Consider the following 18,150-nt stretch of genomic DNA (forward strand, 5'->3'; position numbering starts at 1 on the left):
GATATTCTCTTGTATAGATATACCACATTTTGTTCATTCATTCATCAATTATGGGCATTTCATTTGTTTCCACTGTTTGGCTATTAGAAATAATACTGCTTTCACCATTTATGTGTAGGTTTTTGTGGATGTATGTTTTTGTTTCTCTTTTGTAAATATCTAAGTAGCAGAATCACTGGGTCATATGATAACTATTTTTAATTTTGTGAGGAATTGCCAGACTATTTTCTAAAATGACTATACCATTTTACATTCCCACCAGCAATGTATGAGGGTTCAAGTGTCTTTATATCTTTGCCAACACTTATTTTTGTCTTTTTTTTTTTTTTTTCTATTTAAAGCCATACCTCTGGCATGTGGAAGTTCCCAGTCTAGGGGTCAAATGGGAGCTGAATCTGAGGCCTTCGCCACAGCCATGCAGATCCGAGCCTCATCTGTAGCCTGCGCTGCATCTTGTGGCAATGCTAGATCCTTAACCCACTGCATGGGGCTAGAGTTGAAACCGTCATTATCATGGAGACTACATCAGGTTCTTAACCCACTGATCAACAATGGGAACTCCTATTTTTATCTTTCTGATTCTAGCCATGTCATGGTAAATGGTAACTTGTGCTTTTGATTTCTATTTCCCGAATGACTAATGTTTTCAAACATCTTTTCATGTCCCTATTAGCCAAGTTTTGGGGGGTGAGGGTTGTATTTTGTGGGAGGTTTTTTTGGTTTGTTTTGGGGGGGTTTTGGTGAAATGCTTACATCTTTCTGTCCATTTTTAAGTTGTCCTTTTTTTGTCATAAGAGTTCTTTATATGTTCTGGATACAAGACCCTTATCAGATGTGTGAGTTGCAGATATTTTCTTCTATAATGTGTGTTGTAGTTCTACTTCTTTTTAAACACAAAACATTTTTGAATTTTTAAAATGTTAATCCTTTTGATTTACTACAAGGATTTAGTGATTTCTCTTAGGCATTGTTTCTTGAATACCACCTTTTTTCCTCTGTATTTGCCTTTATTCTTGCTGAAATACATCTTTTAGTTATTTTTAAGCAAGGCTTTATGTGTGGCAAACTTTCTTCATTTTTATATCTTAAAATGTCTATTTCATAGTTAATATTGAATATTAAATTAGGTAAATTCAGAATTCTAGATTAGCAGTTACATTCACTCATCATTGAAGATACTAATTCTATTGCTTTTGGACATTTGCTGGTTTAAAATATGCTTTTAATCTAGTTATCATTTCTTTGCTAATAATCTCTTTCACATTGTTTTTAAGATTATCTCTTTGTCCTGCATATTTTGCAGTTTTATTATGCAAACATAATAATATGAATACAGCATAATAAAACTGCAAAATATGCAGGACAAAGAGATTGCTGTACAATTGTGTGCTTTCAATCAGAAAACTCATTTCTACAGTTCAGAAAAATTTCCAGCCATTTTTTTCCTTAAAATACTGCTTCTCCACCTTTAATATTCTCAATCTGGAACTCTTGCTTGATATTAATCTATGCCCTAGGACTCTTAACTTTTTGTTCATATTTCTCATCTGTTTTCTCTCTGTGCTGCTCTCAGTGTGAATTTCTTAGTTCTAGCTTCTAGTCACATTCTTTCCCATGCATGTTCCATCTACAATTCATCCTTCCGAATTAATTTAAATGACTTTTTTTTCAGAATTTGTTATTGGACCTCTTTCATTGATGCATATCTGCCTGATTTGTAGTATTTTGTTGTTGTTTTAATATTATTCTCTTATCTTTTTGAAAGTTTTATACACGTTAAAAAGTACATAGCTTTTTTCACCCTTATTTGAGTTGAACCTAACTGGGACTCTGGTACAAAAGGGGGTTGAACTTCAGACTGCCTCTTTCCAGATTCAGAGTCCCAAAGGCTCATTACAGAAATGGTTATCTTATTTTAAGCCTAGCTAAGTCTTCTTAATTAAAAAAAATTTTTTTATCTGTCTTTGTTTTTGTGAAGAGTTAAAAGTATGTACTTTTCCAAGGTCACTAACTGATTAGTGCCAGAGGCAGAACTCAAACACTAGAGTGTTGCTCTAGGGAGTTTAACTGTGGAAGAGAATGAGAAGTAGCAGCAGTTTTCCCTTATTTATCTCTTTCCCAGTCTTGCCATTTAAAATCTACCCACGAGTGAGACAAAAAGAGAGGAGCAGTTAGGGAAAAGAAATTTGAAGGTACTCTGAGGTGGAAGTGACGGGTTTGTAGTAGAAAAGGAGAGAAGTGACCAAGAATTCCCATAGTTAGTCCCCTTTGGCCATTTTCGAATTGATGTGACATTTTTAGGTACCAGAAGAAGTTAGGCCTTTCTTGTACCTCAATTTGTATCTCCTCTAGAATATGTTATCTAATGTTACATGCAGCATATTTAAATTGATTTTGAATAGCATGATGCATTTTTTTTAACAATTTTCAAAGTTTTAAATTTCTTGTTTCCTCTTAAAGCTTAGGAATTGCAAAATTATTTTGAAGTTTGATAAGTTTGATGTTGCGATAGAAATTTGGAAATGCTAAGAAGAGATAAGATAGTTGTCCATTTTTATTAATAATTATTATTATATCTTACATCTATAATGAAATGCCATCCTTTTTTTCTTTTTTTCTTTTTTTTTTTTTGCTTTTTAGGGCTGCACCCATGGCATGTGGAAGTTCCCAGGCGAGGGGTTGAATCAGAGCTACAGCTGCCAGCCTATGCCACAGGCATGGCATCTCAGGATCCAAGCCACATCTGCGACCTACACCACAACTCACAGGAATGCCAGATCCCTGGTCCACCGAGCAAGGCCAGGGATTGAACCGGCATCCTCACAGATACTAGTCAGATTCGTTTCTGCTGAGCCATGACCAGAACTCCTTATATATTTTAAAATGAGGTTAACTCAGTCAGAAGAAGATATCTGATAATTTTCTGTAGGAAAAAAAGCAGATCATCTAATGACTTATTGTTATTCCAGTCAGGATTTTACTCATTTTACTTGATACTTGTTTCACTTTTCATGCTTATTAAAAGGCCCTATTTTTTAAAAATGAACTTTTATTCAATGCAGGGGCCCTGACTTCTCACTTTAGTATTTCCACAGTGCTAAGCATAATACCTAGCATGTAGTCAATGCTCGTAGTATTTATACATTTAATTTTTAGAAATTAAATTATGGAATAATTTGGGAGTTCCCGTCATGGCGCAGTGGTTAACGAATCTGACTAGGAACCATGAGGTTGCGGGTTCGATCCCTGGCCTTGCTCAGTGGGTTAAGGATTTGGTGTTGCCGTGAGCTGTGGTGTAGGTTACAGACTCGGCTCGGATTCCACGTTGCTATATGGCTCTGGCGTAGGCCGGCGGCTACAGCTCCGATAAGACCCCTAGCCTGGGAACCTCCATATGCCGCAGGAGCGGCCCAAGAAATGGCAAAAAAAAAAAAAAAAGAAAAAGAAAAAGAAATTAAATTATGGAATAATTTAACAAATGAAATACTCAGTGGCTTGATATTTCAAAATGGTCCATTTCTTTTTTTTTTTTTTGTCTTTTTGCTATTTCTTTGGGCCGCTCCAGCGGCAAATGGAGGTTCCCAGGCTAGGGGTCGAATCAGAGCTGTAGCCACTGGCCTACGCCAGAGCCACAGCAATGCGGGATCTGAGCCGCGTCTGCAACCTACACCACAGCTCACAGCAACGCCAAATCCTTAACCCACTGAGCAAGGCCAGGGACCGAACCCGCAACCTCATGGTTCCTAGTCGGATTCGTTAACCACTGCGCCATGACAGGACTCCCCAAAATGGTCCAATATTTTTACTTAAATTTGATGCAGTGCCTAGCATAGTATCAAGCACATATTTCTCAATAAATACTTGTGCTACATATTGGTATTGTAAGATTTTGCTTTGAAGCCTTTTGCAGTGAGTGCAGTTAGCAGATAAATCTTGAGTATAATATAGTCAGTTCAGATCTTAATCACATGTTACCTAGGAAACATTTTTTTCATTCATGTATCTCTGGAGCTACAAAGGGAATATAGATATCCTTATCTCACTTCTCCACTATGCTCTTTAATATAGTAGTTCAGAAAACTCTAACAAAGACGTGAGGGTGGACTTGATTTTTTACTATTGAGAGACAGGGAAGCGGTTGTCTAACTTTTTTTTTCTTACTGAAATTTAAATATTATGGAGTATCTGGCCTCCAACTTAGATGTGCAGGAGACCCTCAGACTTTGTAGATCCAACTCTTATGCAGAATTAAAGGAAATTGATGCAGTGTTTACTTACCTGCCAGTGTTGATCAACTTTTTTTGAACATATATTTGCAGATTTTTTTTTTTTTTTTTAATGGGCCACACCTGTGGCAAATGGAAGTTCCTGGGCTAGGGGCCTACGCCACAGCAACACAGGATCTGAGCCACGTCTGTGACCTACAACACAGCTCATGGCAACACTGGATCCTTAACCCACTGAGGGAGGCCAGGGATCGATCCTGCATCCTCTTGGATACTAGTGGGGTTCTTAACCCACTGAGCCACAGCAGAAACTCCCAGATTTTTTTTTTTCTTTTTTTCTGTGCCTGTGGCATGTAGAAGTTCCTGGGCTAAGGATCTGAACCTACGCCATAGCAGTGACCCAAGCCACTGCAGTGACAACACCAGATCCTTAATCCGCTTTACCTCAGGAGAGTTCCTGTGCAGAATTAAAAAAAAAAAAAAAAGAAAAAAGAAAGAAAGAAACTTAGGGATTTATTATGAGATGGTAAAAGTCAAAATTCTTAAATAATCAGGGATGCTTTTAACAATCTTTAAACAGTCTCTTTGACCCTGGGTTCCCTACTTAATGATGTTTCCTGTAGATAGAGAGAACATTTTCAGTGTTCTCTGGCAAAATAAAAAGAAAGTCAGTATAGCATGCATATGTGTGTGTGTGCACGCACGTCTCTTTGTTTAACCTTATATATGTCCTTGTTTTTGAGGACTGTCTTTTTTTAACTTTTAAGAAGTTTAACTTTTTATTCTAAAATAGGTTTAGATTTTCAGAAAGATTGTAAAAATAATACACAGAATTCCAAACATTATTCTCACTGAGTTTCTCCTGTGGTTAACATCTTAAATTAAGGTGCTACATTTGTTACACTGATGAACCAGTGTTAATACATTATTATTAAACCCCATATTTTATTCAGATAGTAGTTTTTCACTAATTTCTTTTTTTATGGGGATATAATTGGCACACAACGTTCTATTAGTTTCAGGTATACAACAATGATTTGATATTTGTATGTATTGCAGAGTGATCATCACAATAAATCTACTTAACATATATCACCAAAGTTTTCCTTGTGATGAGAACTTTTAATATCTACACTCTTAGAAACTTTCAAATATACAACACAGTATTGTTAACTAGAGTTACTGTGCCATACATTACATCCCCTAACTTATTTTATAAATAAAAGTTTGTACCTTTTTTTTTTTTTTTTTTTTTTGTCTTTTTGCCATTTCTTGAGCCGCTCCCGTGGCATATGGAGGTTCCCAGGCTAGGGGTCGAATCGGAGCTGCAGCTGCCAGCCTACGCCAGAGCCACAGCAACATAGGATCCAAGCCGAGTCTGTGACCTACACCACAGCTCACGGCAACGCCGGATCGTTAACCCACTGAGCAAGGGCAGGGACCGAACCCGCAACCTCATGGTTCCTAGTCGGATTCGTTAACCACTGCGCCATGATGGGAACTCCAAAGTTTTTACCTTTTGACTCCCTTTACCCATTTTGCCCACTCCTCAACCCTCACCTCTGGCAATCACCAATGTCTTCTCTGCATTTCTGAATCTAAGAGATTGAGTTTTTTTTGTTTTTGTTTTTATTTTTTATATTTATTTATTTAGTTAGTTATTTAGCTTTTTAGGGCTGCACCTGTAGCATATGGAAGTTCCCAGGCTAGGAGTGGAATCGGAGCTATAGCTGCTGGCCTACACCATAGCCACAGCAATGCCAGATTGAAGCTGCGTCTGCAGCCTACACTGCAACTCACAGAATGCCAGATCCTTAACCCATTGATCAAGGCCAGGGTTCAAACCCACGTCTTCATGGATACTAGTTGGGTTTGTTACTGCTGAGCCATGATAGAATTCCTGATAATTTTCATTCTAAACAGGTGTAAGATGACATCTCTTTATAGTTTTCACTAATACTCTTTTTCCGATTCATAATCTCATCTGGGATAACACATTACATTTAGTCTTTATGTGTTCCTAGGCTTCCCTGGGCTGTGACAGTTTCTCAGACTTTAAAGAACAATTAAGTCTTAGATTGTTTCCCTTACTTGGGTTTTCTGTTTTTCTTCTGTTCTGATGATCTTTTTCCTTTGCTCATTCCTTTTCTTCTGCATGTATCTTAAATGATAGCCTTGAGAATTCCATGTCTTTCCTAGTCTCTTTCTTCTCTGTTCACTCTTAATAGGGAGTCTAGTGCATATCTTTGACTTTAACCACCATCATTATGCTTGCTGGGTTACAATCTCAAGTCCAGCCCTCTTTCCTGAACTCTAAATAAACACATCCATAATTTGATCTTAAATATGTGAGAAGAGATAGGAAATTAGGTGATATCTTAAGTGATAAGGCCTAAATCACTAAGGTTTCATCAAGGACTAAGTCATGTATTCCTTTTCATTACCAGTCATCCTTAATGCGCTGGAAAGAACTTGGTAAGTATTAAGTAAATACTCTGTGGTTGCTAAAAATTTTTTTTTCCACTACATGCAGGAAGATACCAGAAGGCAAGAATTTGCAGATCAGCAGTGCAGTTTTAATAGTCATTATATAGGATAAATGAATTGCTTGCTGAAAGAACTGTAAATACACTAAGATGTTATTTTATTTTATTTTATTTTCCCACTTTTTAAGGCTCCCGCGACATTTGGAGGTTCCCAGGCTAGGGGTCTAATCGGAGCTGTAGCTGCCAGCCTATGCCAGAGCCACAAGCAATGTGGATCTGAGCCGCGTCTGTGACCTACACCACAGCTCACGGCAACACCGAATCCTCAACCCACTGAGCGAGGCCAAGGATGGAACCCGCAACCTCATGGTTCCTCGTCAGATTTGTTAACCACTGAGCCACGACGGGAACTCCTATTTTGTGTTTTTATAAAAGATATTTTCAGAATTATGTCAGTTTGACTCAATGTTGCTAAATAATCATTTCCATGCTTAAAGGTTAATTATCAAATTTTCATAGCAATAGTTTCTGATTTGCTGAGTTCTTTTTTGTTGTTGTTTTTAACCTGGCGCAGACCTGTTTTACTTCGTTCTGAAGCATGTTTCTCAGATTCTCAGCATATAAATAAGACAATTGTATCTTTCTTCCAGCTTACTTTTTTCTACCTTTTGTTTCAGTTCTTGTCTAACTAAATAGGATTCACTATTTTCTGATTTTAATATTTTTTTGTTGTCATTGTTTAGAATTTTTTATGTAACACACAAGCATGTTTAAATCTGTACTTGGAAATATTTGTTGTAGTTTCCTGGTTTGGATGCTGCTATTATGCTTTCGGTATAAGCAGCGGCTTCTAACTTGAGGGATTCTTTTGTAGACCCAAGATAGTGAATACCTGTAATATGACTTAGATACAAGGCCATACAAGTACATAGTTGGATTTCAACTCTAGGGCCCAGTGCCCCTTATTTCTAACAGTTCATAAATGCTCTTTCCATTCCTATCCTACAATACAATTTAAATATTGACAGAACATTGTAAATCAACAACAAGACAGTCTCTGTTCTTTGACTTCAGTATACTTTTATACTTTTATTTCATTCATTTATATCCTGCAATACAATTTAAATATTGACAGAACATTGTAAATCAACAAGACAGTCTCTGTTCTTTGACTTCAGTATACTTTTATACTTTTATTTCATTCATTTATTTTTATTTTTAATTTATTTTTTTAGGGCCACACTTATGGTACATGAAAGTTCCAACACTAAGGGTTCAATGGGAGCTGCAGCTGCCGGCCTACACCACAGCCACAGCAGTGGCAGATCCGAGCCAAATCTGTGACCTAGGCTGGAGATTATGGCAACACCAGAACCTTAATCCACTGAGCAAGGTTAGGGATTGATCCTGCATCTTCATGGATACTAGTGGGGTTCTTAACCTGCTGAGACACAATGGGAACTCCATTATTTTTATTTTTTAACTGAAGTGTAGTTGATTTCAGTATAGTTTTTATGTTATTGTTTAAAATTTTGCCATTGTGTCTTTGTGATTTATATATATATATGTGTATATATATATATTTTTTTTTAATTTAAAACTTGAAAGTCCTGTGTAAAGGATATGTTTTTTGGAGTTTTTTGTTGGTTTGTTTTGTGTTTTTTGGCCGTGCCTGCAGCACACAGTAGCTCATGGACCAGGGATTGAACCAGAGCCACAGCTGTGACAATGCTGAATCCTTAACCAGGGCCACCAGGGAACTCCAAGGATGTGTTTTATGATTGACTGTCTCTGGCCTTTTGCAGAGTTGTAATCCCACTGCTTCTAATGTACTGAGGAGGACTTAAAAGCCATCTTATATGAAATTGTTGTTTGTAGAGTTCCCATCATGGCTCAGTGGAAATGAATCTGACTAGGAACCATGAGGTTGTGGGTTTGATCCTTGGCCTCACTCAGTGGGTTAAACATCTGGCTTTGCCATGAGCTGTGGTGTAGGTTGCAGACATGGCTTTGATCTGGCATTGCTGTGGATGTGGTGTAGGCCAGCAGCTATAGTTCCAATTGGACCCCTAGCCTGGGAGCTTCCACATGCCTCGGTTGCTGCCCTATAAAAAAAGCAAAAAAAAAAAAAAAAAAGGAAGTTGTTGTTTATGATGGTGAGTAAAGAAGGAAAAAGCTTAGAAGTGACTGAGAAACTTTAGTAGAAATTTCATTTTATTTATCTATCTCCAATCTGGATACCACAGTTAATAAGATTTACTAGTTTCACTCCTTGTCCAGCCAGTGTGCAACTGGATAGGTAAACCAAAAAAATCAGTTAAGGCATTTTGGTTACAGAAACCTTAAATTCTCTCTTACTAGAACCTATGATTTTTTTTTTTTTCTTTTTTCTTTTAGGGCTGCCTCTGTGGCATATGGAAGTTCCCTGTCTAAAGGTCAAATCAGAGCTACAGCTGCTGGCCTACGCCTCAGCCACAGCAACGAGGGATCCAAGCTGCATCTGCAACCTACGCCACAGCTCATGACAGCACCAGAACCTTAACCCACTGAGCAAGGCCAGGGATCAAACCTGTGTCCTCATGGATGATAGATTCGTTAACCATGGAGCCACGACAGGAACTCCTAGAACCTATAATTTTAATATTTTATCTAAATTAAATGAACATCACATGTTTATTTTTATCATAAATGTCTCTAATTCCATACATGTTTTTCACCAGTCCAGCAAACAAGAGACATTTACTATCATGGTTGAATTATGGCCAGATAGGATTCTTCTATTCTAGAAAATCCGTGGTAAAGTCCCAGATGGGTGAAATGGATGTTTTTAATTGTTGTGAGATATATTTAACATAAAATTTGCCATCTTTACCATTTCTAAGGGCACAGTTCTGTGGCATTAAGTACATTCATATTGTTATGCCATCCTCACATAATATCATCTATTTCCTGAATTTTTCATCTTTCCAAACCGAAACTCTATGCTCTTTAAACACTAATGTCTTGTCTCCCACACCACTTCTATAAATGCCTGGCAGGCTATGAATTTGGCAATTCCTATTCCTTATGTAGGAGAAATTTGTTGTTTCATGATGGGCTTAATTTCACTTAACATGTCTTCAGGGTTCATCCATGGTATAGCATAAATCAAAATCTTTTTAAAGCTGAATCATATCCCATTGTACATACCACATTTTGTTTATGCATTCATCTGTCAGTGAACATTTGGGTTGCTTCCACCTTTTGGCTGTTGTGAATAATACTGGAATGAACCCGGGTGTACATTTTTCTGTTCAAGTCTTTTGAGTTTATACCCAGAAGTGGAATCATTGGATCACATGGTTATTCTGTGTTTACTTTTCTGAGGAATCACCATACACAGTGGCTTCTGAAGATGTGTGTTAGAGTTAGGAATCAAGTTTGGGAGGTAATATCGTAAACTTTAAGAAATGAGCTTCCTATAGTAAAGTATTGGCACATGATTTAAGAATCTTGGAGAGTTCTCATTGTGGTTCAGTGGAAACGAATCCGACTAGCATCCATGAGGTGGTGGGTTCAATCCCTGGCCTCATTCAGTGGGTTAAGGATCCAGTGTTGCCATGAGCTGTGTTATTGGTTACAGATACAACTTGGATCCCACCTTGCTGTGGCTATGGTTTAGGCCTGGAGCTATAGTTCCAATTCAGCCCCTAACCTGGGAACTTCCATATGCTGTGGGTGTGGCCCTAAAAAAGCAAAAAAAAAAAAAAAGAATCCTTTTAGTCAAAGATCACTCTAAATGTTGTGTCATATAGCTGGAGAGTCGGTCCCAATCCACTTCTGCACTAAGCTGAAGTTCTTGGAAGCCTAGAGTGGTTTAATAGATGGCAAATTACCTTAAATCCTAAAATGGAATTTATGTAATATGATACACAAAGTTAAATTATTGTGTTTATATCATGGGCGTTTTAAATTATTCCTTCTCACCTTGCTTTGGGTCTGTTAACAGTATAAAATTACCTTGCCCTTATAATACCTTTATATAGGTATATTTTATTTAAAGACTATGTCCAGGAAACAGTAGAATTGGTAAAATACATTAAATTATTCTTACCACAAAGCATTGTATTTTTGCTAAGCCATTTTTCATGTGCTTGTGTACATTGGAATATGTAGCCAAAAAAATCATTTTGTCATACAAAATGTGTGACCTAAATAAAGCTTTTGTTCGTTTATTGTAATAACAGTTCTGTTGCAGTTTTTACTCTGCAACTTATTTTTATGTTGTTTTTCATTTTTTGTTTTGTTTTCTACGTTTTTCTTTCTATTACGGAGGAAATAGGTCACATATAAAAATAATTAAATGTGCAAATTAACTTTGATCACTGTTAACTCTAAAGATAATGTTTTCTTAGTTATATTAAGGAAGTGTGATGATATTTAATTGCAGGACTGTAGTTCTAGTTTCTTAGCTCTTATTTGTAATGCTTGTATTTTTCATAAATTTTTTTTTTTTTTTTTTTTTTTTGCTTTTTAGGGCTGCACTTGCGGCATATGGAGGTTCCCAGGCTAGGGATGGAATCAGAGCTCTAACTGCCGGCCCACACCACAGCCACAGCAACACAGGATCTGAGCTTTGTCTGTGACCTATACCACAGCTCATGGCAACTCCAGATTCCTAACCCACTAAGCAAAGCCAGGGATTGAATCTGCGTCCTCATGGATACTAGTCAGATTTGTTAACCACTGAGCCACAAGGGGAACTCCTTTTCATAAAATCTTTAATATTTTAAGAATAGTGCAGAGGAGGGTAAATTCGGTTTGAAAATATAAAATGTTGTGATTCATTTACAAGTTCTGCTTTGTGTGAAAGACCAACTCCTAAAATTTATCACGCTATTTTCTGGTTCACTTTCCCTAGACTTCCATCAGGTTTCTGTTACAAAGGAATCCCTTTCAAATCAGTCCCATGTGTTGTCAGTTCTTCCCCTAAATGCCAGTATGAGATTTTTTTTTTTCATCTTAAATGTTCACTTTTTAAAAAAGTACCTGTCATTTTTATATATGCTCACAAATCCAGACAGAAAAGAGGTTTTTAATTTCATACTTTTTTAGGGTAAGTTTTTATTTTTAAATAGTTTAAATTTGTATGCTTCCAAAAATCCAAACAGTTGACTCTTGAACAACACATGTTTGAACGGTGTAGATCCTCTTATATGTGGATTGTTTTCAGTAGTAATTCTGCAATACTACATGATTTGTTATTTGGAAGGATCCAGGGATGCAGAGGGCCAACTATAAAGTTATATGCAGATTTTCGATGTGTGGAGGTCAGCTCCTTTCACTCTTGAGTTATTCAAGGGTCAGCTGAACCTTTTCTTATCTTTTTTTTTCTCTTACGGTTGTACCTGTGGCATATGAAGTTCCTGGGCCAGGGGTCAAATCAGAGCTGTAGCTGCCAGCCTACAACACAGCAACACAGGATCCGAGCTGCATCTGCGACCTTAACCCATTAAGCGAGGCCAGGAATCAAACCCAAATCCTGATGGATACTAGTTGGGTTCTTAACCTGCTGGTCCACAATGGGAACTCCCTCAGCTGTACTCTTTAGCAGGCATTAGAGTAAAATCAGGATGGCTACAATAGCATTAATCTATCTCAATTCCTTTGCCCAGGACAAGATGAAATCAGAGAAGAAAGGAGCAGGCAAGCCATCCAAGGATTCAAGCTTTGAATAGGTAGTCTGGGATGACAACAGAAAGTGTAATAAATGCCAGAGGCTTCTGAACCTTGGCATGTAGCCTTGACCTAGTGATTAGGGAGTTAGGATTGTACAGAACCATAGAATTGCTGTTAATGCTTGCTAGAAATAGCATGAAACTATACTTGAACTTCACACTAACAGTGAGGTTACACAATTGCTTTTGATAACGTGTGTTTTGATTCCTGTTAAAGTAGAAGTATTATTGAAAGATTGATTCTCTGTGTCACTTTTAAAATATGGAATATTGGCATTCCTTTTGTGGCTCAGCAGAAATGAATCTGACTAGTATCCATGAGAACGCAAGTTCGATCCCTGGCCTTGCTCAGCGGGTTGAGGATCCAGCCTTGCCATGAGCTGTGGTGATTCGACTCCTAGCCTGGGAACCTCCATGTGTTGCAGGTGTGGCCCTAAAAAGACAAAATATATATACATATGTGTGTGTGTGTGTATGTATATGTGTACGTATATATGACCTTAGATAAGTGGCTCTAACTTTCTTTACATCATGAAAAGCTCATGAAAACTATGCTATCATCAGAAAAATAGACGTATATGCAAATTTGCATATAGTTTCAGAAATTCACAGACTGGAGGCCCTGCTCTAAGTCACTTTTCTCATTTTTGGACAGTCATATTCTTTTATTCAGTTCACGGCTACTTGAATTTATTGCAGAGATGATGATGCTAATGAATTGAAGTTATAGGCTTAATTTCCATGAAGGACACTTAGCTATATTTATACTTTAGTCACAAATATAGAATTTAAATAGGGTTGTGGAAAAAAATGCTTAACCCACATGTATATGCATGCCATTGATTATAACATGATTGGATAAGATCATTTGAAGTAATCACTGAAAAAACAACTCAGAAAATGCTTAAGTGGATATTACAGCATCTTTGAGAATAAGGAAAAACATACTATCATTCTCCTTTTGGAATTGTTACTTCAAATTATGATTTCTTGGTGTATGGTGATGCTTAGTTTAAAATTCAATTTAGTTCAAAACTGATTTTTTTAAAACATTTCAAAATATCTCCTTGAAATAATTATAGAAATAGCAGGAGTTCCAAACCTTAGTATCATTGGGTTCATCCAGTAGAAAGGAATAGAGAATGATGAACATCTGCTTCCTAGAAGTACGTGCATTTATATATATAGTATATTCTAGTCATGAATGAGAAATTGTAGTGTAAATAGCATAATATATTTTGGGCAAGCTTCTTTGTTTTGTTTTTTGATTCTTTAGATGTTCATAGTAATAATCTTGGATTTAGCAAAAAGTAAAATTTTATAACAGTGGTTCTTAGTCTCAGTTGTCTTGACATCCTCTTAAAGATTTATATATTCTTTCAACTCTTCAAATTCACTTCCTTTTTACTTTAATCTATCCCAGGAGCTTACATGCATGAGATATAATTTAGGGTTATGTTGCAAGGTTACAGAGTAGATGCAGAGTAAATATACTCCATGGAGTCTAGTGCTTCAGTTATCTGTGTTCCCCTCTTTTGTTTTGCGAATTTTACAGGCAAACTTCCAATGGCCACTCTTTGAGAAAAAGAACCATATATTATTGCAGTAGAATTCTAACTATTTATTCATTCATTAATTTGTTGAATTGTAGCATGTTATAATTTGCTGGAGTATATAATAGATCACATAATCCTTCATGACTAAAGTGCTTAAACTCAGTAAATATATGTTAAATGAATAAATGACATGTACCTTTAAAATGATTATGTTATTCTAGATAGAGCAGTGAGTTCCAACTCTGATTTTGAAACCTGACACCCCCCCCATGAGTTATTACAGGACACAATTGTGAAATGTTTAAAAGAAATTTATGAGGAAAATGAACGTGTGCCGCATTTTATCCTCGAAGAAACTGATTTTTTTTTTTTTTTTTTTTTTTTTTTGTCTCTCTGGGACCGTACCCACACAGCATATGGAGGTTCCCAGGCTAGGGGTTGAATTGGAGTTACAAGTGCTGGCCTCCCATCTCAGCCATGCCATATCCAAACCATATCTGCAGCCTACACCATAGCTTACAGCAATGCTGGATCCTTAACACACTGATGCGAAGCCAGGGGTTGATCTTGCGTCCTTAGGGATACTAGTTGAGTTCATTAGCACTGAGTCAAATGGGAACTCCCCCAATTTTTTTTTAGTGGAGCATACAAATGCATTTAATTTGCACAGTTCTGTATTAGCTGTTTCTAAGATCACCAAATGTTTAAAACCAACAGTAGTTGAAAACCATCTATGGCACTGCTAATATATTCTGTTGTGCTAAACAAAATATTCCTCTAGGTAATACAGGAATTTCCACTTGCTGTGTATATTTGTGCTTAATGGAAATTTTGCAGGGATACTAAGCATGGAAGGGCAACCACATTATTTAGATTACTTAGAGTCCTTAGTATATAAAAGCGGATCATTGTAGTTTATGAATACCAAGTTTAATAGATCTCTTAATAACTTAGAAATACTAGTTAATAGCCCTTGACCACCATGAAAAACATGAAAATCCAACAGAATTCTTTTTTTTTTTTTTTTTTTTGCAGTTTTTTTCTTGTTGATCTCCAGTTGTATAGCATTGTGGTCGGAAAAGAAGCTTCACATGATTTCAGCTTTCTTAAACTTACTGAAGCCTGATTTGTGGCCCAGAATGTGATCTATCTTAGAGAATGTTCCATGTGCACTTGAGAAGAATGTGTGTTCTGCTGCTTTTGGATGGAGTATTCTATAGCTATTAAGTCCATCTGATCTAATGCATCATTTAAGACCTGTGTTTCCTTGTTGATTTTCTGTCTGGATGAGCTGTCTGTTGCTGTAAGTGGGCTGTTAAAGTCCCCTGCTATTATTATGTTATTGTCAATTTCTCCTTTTAAGGTCGGTTAGCAGTCGCCTTATATATTACGGTGATCCTGTGTGGGTGCATATATATTTGCAATTGCTATATTTTCTTCTTGCAGTGATCATTTGATCACTATGTAATGTTCTTCTTTGTCTCTTATGGTATTCTTTATTTTAAGGTCTGTTTTGTCTGATGCAAGTATTGCTACTCTAGCTTTCTTTTGATTTCCATTTGCATGGAATATTTTCTTCCATCCTCTCACTTTCAATTTATATGTGTCCCTAGAGCTAAAGTGGGTCTCTTGAAGACAGCTTATATATGGGCATTGCTTTTGTATCCATTTAGCCAGTCTGTGTCTTTTGGTTGGGGTATTTAGTCCATTTGCATTTAAGGTAATTATTGGTATGCATGTTCTTACTGGCATTTCGTTAACTGTTGTGGGTTTATTTTTGTCTTTGATCTTTTTTCTTCCCTTCTCTTGGGGTTTGATGATTCTCTTTAGAGTTGTATTTGGATTATGTTTTCTTAATTGTGTGTCTATCTGTTGTGTCGATTTCTGGGTTTGGTGGCATATTTGTGTGTGGAAAATTTCCTATCTCTACTATATGTATGCCTTTTCTGTGAGCCTTGTCATTTGTAATATTTTTGTATCTAGTTGTGCCCTTTTCTTTTCCACCTAGAGAAGTTCCTTTAGAATTTGTTACAAAGCTGGTCTAGTGGTGCTGAATTCTCTTAGCTTTTTCTTGTCTGTAAAGATTTGATGCCACAGCAGCTCGGGAACTGAGCTGTGTCTGTGAGTTACATGACACCTCACAGCAATGCCAGATCCTTAACCCACTGAGTGAGGTCAGGGATCAAACCTGAAACTTCATGATTCCTAGTCGGATTCGTTAACCACTGAGTCACGATGAGAACTCATATGTTGTTTCTTTTCCCTAGCTGTTTTCAGTATTTTCTTTGTCTTGTAATTTTGGTCAGTTTGATAAATATGTGTCTTGGGGAGTTCCTCTTTCAGTTCATTTTATATGGTACTCGTGCTTCCTGGATTCAAGTGAGTGGTTCCTTTCCCATGTTAGGGAGGTTTTCAGCTATTATTTCTTCACATATATTCTCTGGTCCTTTCTCTCCCTCTTCTCCTTCTGGTGCCCTTATAAAGTGGATGTTGGTGTGTTTAAAGTTGTCCCAGAGTTCTCTTAGACTGTCTTCATTTCTTTTCAATCTTTTTTCTCTTTTTTGTTCTGTGTCAGTGATTTCCAATAGTCTGTCCTCCACCTTGCTTATTCATTCTTCTGTCTCCCATATTCTTCTGTTGGTTCATTCTAATGACTTTTTTATTTCATTTATTGTATTTTGCATCACTCCTTGCTGTTTCTTTGCTTACTGTTTCTTGTTATTTATCAGTCTTTGCCTCCGGTTTATTTACAAGATCTTGAATCATCTTCACTATCATCAGTCTATAAAGTCTTTTTCATGGAGGTTGCTAATCTCCAGATCACATGGTTGTTTTTCTGGGCTTTTTTTTCTTATTCTCTTATCTGAGTCATAATTCTCTGCCTTTTCAATTTGTATAGATTTTTGATGTGGTCTCCTTTTTGCAGACAGTAGGGTTGTAGCCTCTCTTGCTTCTGATGTCTGCCCCCCTTGTGGCTGAAGTTGGTATGGGGGCTTGCTGCAGGCTTCCTGATGGGAGGGACTGGTGCCTGCCCACTGGAAGGTAGAGTTGATTCTTATCCCTCTGGTTGGTGGGGCTTTGTCTCTGGGTGAGATAAGAGGTGGCTGTGTGCCTGGGGTGCATTTGGGCAGCCTGTTTGCTGGTGGGCGGGGCTGCCTTCCCACCCTGATTATTGTTTGGCCTGAGGCTTCTCAGCCCTGCTGGGTGGGGCCAGATTTTTCCCACTTGGCCTCCTCTAGAGGAGCACACGCTGATGATTACTCCTAAGACCTTTGCCTCCAGCATCCTTCCCTCACAATGAGCCACAGTCACCCCCTGTTTTCCCAGAAGATCCTCCAGGAACTGCATTCAGATCTGACTCAGGTTTCTATGGAGTCTCTGCTTTGCCCTGGGACCCAGTACACACGAAAGCCTGTGGGCGCCTTTCAAGAGTAGAGTCTCCGTTTCCCCCAGTCCCGTGGAGCTCCTATGCACGAGCCCTGCTGGCCCTCAACACCAAATGCTCTGGGGGCTCCCCCTGCCAATGCCAGATCCCCAGGTATGGGAACCTGACATGGGGCTCAGAACTGTCACTTCTGTGAGTGAGCCTCTGTGATACAGTTACTTTCCAGTCTGGGCGGCCCGCCTGGACCTGGTGTGTACGGGGCTGCTTATGTTGTGTAATTGCACCTCCTGTGGTCTTGATGTGGCCTCCTCTTTGTCTTCTGGAGTAGGATGTCTTTTTTTGATAATTTGCAGTCTATTTTGTTGAAGGTTGTTCAGCAGTTGGTTGAAATTATGGGGTTTTTTAAAAAATTTTTTAATCATTTTTATTTTTTCTATTATAGCTGGTTTACTGGTTGTAATTTTGTTGCTTTTATGAAAGAAGGTGAGCTCTAGTCCCTCTACTCCACCTTCTTAATCCCTGAAAATCCAAGAGAATTCAACTCATTTCCTATTAGAACCAAAAAAGAGTCTTGGGGAGTTCCCGTTGTAGCACAGTGGTTAAAGTATCTGAGTAGGAACCATGAGGTTGCGGGTTCGATCCCTGCCCTTGCTCAGTGAGTTAAGTATCTGGCATTGCCATGAGCTGTGGCGTAGGTTGCAGACACGGCTCGGATCTGGCGTTGCTGTGGCTCTGGTGTAGGCCAGTGGCTACGGCTCCAATTGGACCCCTAGCCTGGGA

General features: G+C 37.8%; 1 protein-coding gene across 50 annotated transcripts in view; it reads left to right on the plus strand.

Annotated features, from left to right (window-relative positions):
* Positions 1-18,150, plus strand: part of ATP11B (ATPase phospholipid transporting 11B (putative)) — a 143,458-nt gene that overhangs the window by 10,141 nt on the left and 115,167 nt on the right. For 20 of the 50 annotated variants that reach the window (XR_002337765.2, XR_014824398.1, XM_084990417.1 and 17 more), the window contains exon 2: positions 7,948-8,105. The exons of the other annotated variants lie outside the window; for them this stretch is intronic. Coding sequence is in view for 12 of the 20 variants with exons in the window: in XM_021069872.2 (XP_020925531.1) it covers positions 7,965-8,105 (141 nt within the window). In the remaining 8 variants the exon portion in view is untranslated. The remainder of the gene's footprint in view (positions 1-7,947; positions 8,106-18,150) is intronic. 50 annotated transcript variants of the gene reach the window in all.

Source organism: Sus scrofa, chromosome 13 (genome assembly GCF_054392235.1).
Source record: "Sus scrofa isolate SSC_HxYL_T2T_F1_AM1 chromosome 13, Sscrofa_HxYL_maternal_Yorkshire_Landrace_v2.0, whole genome shotgun sequence".
NCBI classification, from domain to species: domain Eukaryota; kingdom Metazoa; phylum Chordata; class Mammalia; order Artiodactyla; family Suidae; genus Sus; species Sus scrofa.